The sequence below is a fragment of the Silene latifolia genome, chromosome 11, assembly GCF_048544455.1.
Source record: "Silene latifolia isolate original U9 population chromosome 11, ASM4854445v1, whole genome shotgun sequence".
Lineage (NCBI taxonomy): Eukaryota > Viridiplantae > Streptophyta > Magnoliopsida > Caryophyllales > Caryophyllaceae > Silene > Silene latifolia.
The window spans coordinates 157,536,305-157,540,026 of record NC_133536.1 but is presented as its reverse complement, the minus strand read 5'-3'; the positions used below and the strand labels follow the sequence as shown (position 1 = coordinate 157,540,026).

At 39.1% G+C, this 3,722-nt stretch overlaps 1 protein-coding gene across 1 annotated transcript; it reads right to left on the bottom strand.

Moving 5' to 3' along the window:
- Window positions 1-2,520: 2,520 nt before the first annotated feature.
- On the bottom strand, window positions 2,521-2,838 carry LOC141614207 (uncharacterized). Its single transcript, XM_074432964.1, has one exon. The coding sequence runs from the start codon at window positions 2,836-2,838 to the stop codon at window positions 2,521-2,523; it is 318 nt and encodes a 105-aa protein (XP_074289065.1).
- Between the last annotated feature and the right edge of the window lie 884 nt (window positions 2,839-3,722).

The window sequence follows — 3,722 nt, the reverse complement described above, 5'->3', positions numbered from 1 at the left end:
AAGTTATTACAATAATGGTGTACATTTCAAACTAATTACAAGAAATCGGTCCATGCTATAATTTCTGATTGTCGCAGAAATTTTGGAAAAAGTCGTTTTATGACGTATCAAATGCAATGATTTTTTTTTTTTAAAAAAAAATTGAAAGTAGTCGTGTGAGATAGCGACTAACCATCAATCCTTTTCTTCCTTGAAATGCTACCTTCATCGTCTCCAATTCTCCATTCTCCTTACTCCGACCACCCAACCACGAACTACCACCACTATCTCTTCCTCTCACGTCCTTATCAAATACATATCTTCGTTTGAACAAGAACATTCATAATCTTCGATACCTCCTTATTGACGGAAATTACTACGCACTTGGTTCAGGTGTGGGATTGTTAATGAATTACAAGGCTCAGTTCTATGCATAATATCATACCCTATGTATTAAAAGACAACAATTATATAATACGGAGTAAAGTATTGTGATATTTTTTATGTTCATTTATAGTCCCTAATTTATGATTTCTTGTGCTAGTAGACATACACATAACATATTGTACGTTAGTTAATTAAGTAGGTAGCACAAAATTCCAATAACAAGGCACCTGACACAGATGAGTATTCTAATAAAATTTTCAAAGACACTTGGACTATAGTAGGTAATGACATATGTTATGCCGTGTTTGATTTCTCACATATGGAAGATACTCAAATAACTTAACTCTACCAATCTCACGCTTATCCCAAAGAGTGAGTGACCTCAAAGTGTTATGCAATTTCGCCGCATAGTATGTTGTAATATTGCTTACAAGTTCATATAAGAAGATTATATGTTCTAGAGTAAATGTGGTGCTACCTGACCTGATTAGTTAAGAACAAGGAGAATTCTTGAAGGGTAGAAGCATTTTAGAAGACATTTTGGTTTCTAAGATATTGCAAAGCTTTATAATAGGAAAATTATATTTCCTAGACGTTTATTAAAAACCGATCTTCAAAAGGCCTATAAAACGGTTGAATGGAAGTTTGTGGAAGACATGCTAATGGCCTTAAATTTTCTTAAAAAATTAAAAACGATTCTCATGATCTGCATCACTTCCTTCGCTATTAGCTTGAACGGCGCTACGTTTGGATTTTTCCAAGGGAAATGAGGCTTAAGATAAGGGGCCATTTGTCTCCCATGATCTTTACCTTATGTATGAGTAGCTTACTTATTTATTTAAATATGATACCACCTCCCTGCCTTTGAAATATTATCCCTTGTGTAGCAGTTTGCAGTTCACACATATAATATTTGCAGATGACCAACTACTTTATTGTAAAGAGAGATAAGATCAATTATGGTGCTTCCAAGATCCATTTTTTTATGTTTTCCATGGCTACATGTGGGAATTTAAATGCTAAAAAATCAATTGCGTACTTTGCACGAATGAACCAGGATGTCGTTCAAGATATTCTTTTAGTTTTTGGATTCGAAAGAGGCAATATGCCTTTCAAATACATAGAAGTCCTCATCCAAGTTGGCAAGCTTCTAAAAAAGGAATATGAGGTCCTCGTATAGAAGGTGGTGTGTAAATTAAGAAGCTTAGGGGATATAAAACTCTCTTTTGGCGGGAGAATGGTGCTTATTATATCCGTACTGAGCACGCTACACTTGTATCAGACATCGATCTTCCTTATTCCAAAAGGTGTGATTAGAAGAATAAATGCATATTGTGGTACATTCTTGTGGTAAAGGAAAATAGATTACTTTAAAGCATCTACTGTGGCTTGGAATGATGTGACTAGCTCTCATAAGGAAGGTTGCTTAGGTTTGTGTAATAGTGAAGTTTGGAATAGAGCTGCAACATGCAAACTTGTTTGGTGGATGTCAACAAAGGTAGATCAACTTTGGGTTAACTAGGAGCATAATATATATTTAAAAGGACAAAGTTGGGTTGACTATTAACCAAATAGTGAAACAAGCTAGGTGTGGAGAAGCATAAGGCCACCTACCACTCTTCACATGTAAAGCTGGACAACGACATGGTACTCAGTCGAGTGCTCGGTAGCACTCGGTCGAGTGGACTTCCACTCGGTCAAGTGCACCAGCCACTCGGCCGAGTGACTTAAAACAGGAGCTGGTGTAAAAGGCCAGCCACCATGCGGTCCCTCACTCGTTCGAGTGAGGTTCCACTTGCTCGAGTATTCGGTGTATTCGGCCGAGTGCAGCCTTGGGATTTATGGGATATTACAATCTTTCCCCCTTAAAACGAACTTCATCCCAAAAATTCACACCCGACCCAAACTAAGTACTTCTAATACCACTACCCATGACCCGACTAAGCACTAAAGAAGGTCTTTACTACCCAAGATACTTATACACTCACATATATAGGTCGAGACAACTAATGACGACAACAACTACGAAGGTGGGGTAAACTAACTAGTTAAAGAAGGAACTTGCATTTTTGCGTAATACGCTCCACCCCTCTAATAACAAGGTTACAACCTCGTAACCGAACTCATTATTTGCTCGAAAAGTTGAAGATACTGTTATTTCATTGCTTCCTCGGCTTCCCATGTAGCCTCTTCTACTTGGTGATTAGACCACAAAATTTTCACCAACAATGTTTCCCCATGCCTTATCTTCCTTACTTTCCGGTCCAAGATTTCCTTAGGAGTCTCCACATAGGTTAAGGCTTCATCCAATTCAATTGTACCCGCTTCTAGGACATTAGAAGGATCACTCGCGTACTTCCGCAATTGAGACACGTGGAATACATTTTTAACACAATCAAGTGCCGGCGGAAGTGCTAAACGGTAGGTCACTTCCCCGACTCTATCCAATATCTCATAAGGCCCTATGAACATTTAGCTTAACTTTCCTCTCTTCCTGAATCTCATCACACCCCTTATTGGAGAAACCTTGAGTAGAACCTTGTCTCCCACCGCGAATTCAATGTCACTTCTCCTCAAATCGGCATAAATCATTTGCATATCTTGTGTCGCTCTCATCTTTTCTCGGATTACATGCACTTGGTCTATCATGTCTTGGATCATTTGAGGTCCCAACAAGATGGTTGCGGTGCTATTATCCCAACATATTGGGCTTCGACACTTTCTCCCACACAAAGCTTCAAATGATGCCATGCCAATGCTTGTATGATAGCTATTATTGTAGGAAAACTCAATCAAATCTAGCCTTTTCTCCCAAGTGCCCAAAATTTCATTACACAAGCCCTCAAAACGCCTTCAAGAGTTTGGATAGTCCTCTTCGTTTGCCCATCCGTCGCTGGGCAAAATGTCGTACTCATCTTCAATTGATTACCCAAGGAACTTTGCAATTCTTGCCAAAATCTAGAGATAAATCTAGAGTCACGATGCGACACGATGTCCTTTGGTATCCCATGAAACTTGACCACATTTATTCGATAGGCATTAGCTAGTTCCACCTTGCTCCAAGTATCCTTCATGGGTATGAAATGAGCCGATTTAGTAAGGTTATCCACAATACCCAAATCATGTTGTTGCCCTTTTGAGTCCTAGGTAGTCCCACAATGAAGTCCATTGATATTAATTCCCACTTCCATTCCGGCACATCTAGAGGTTGGACTTTGCCTTGCGGCCTCTTGTGCTCCCTTTTAACCTTTGACAAGTCAAGCATCTTGCTACAAATTCCGCCACTTCCCTCTTCATGTTTGACCACCAAAACGTTTTCTTAAGGTCCTTGTATAACTTATCACCACCCGAATGCA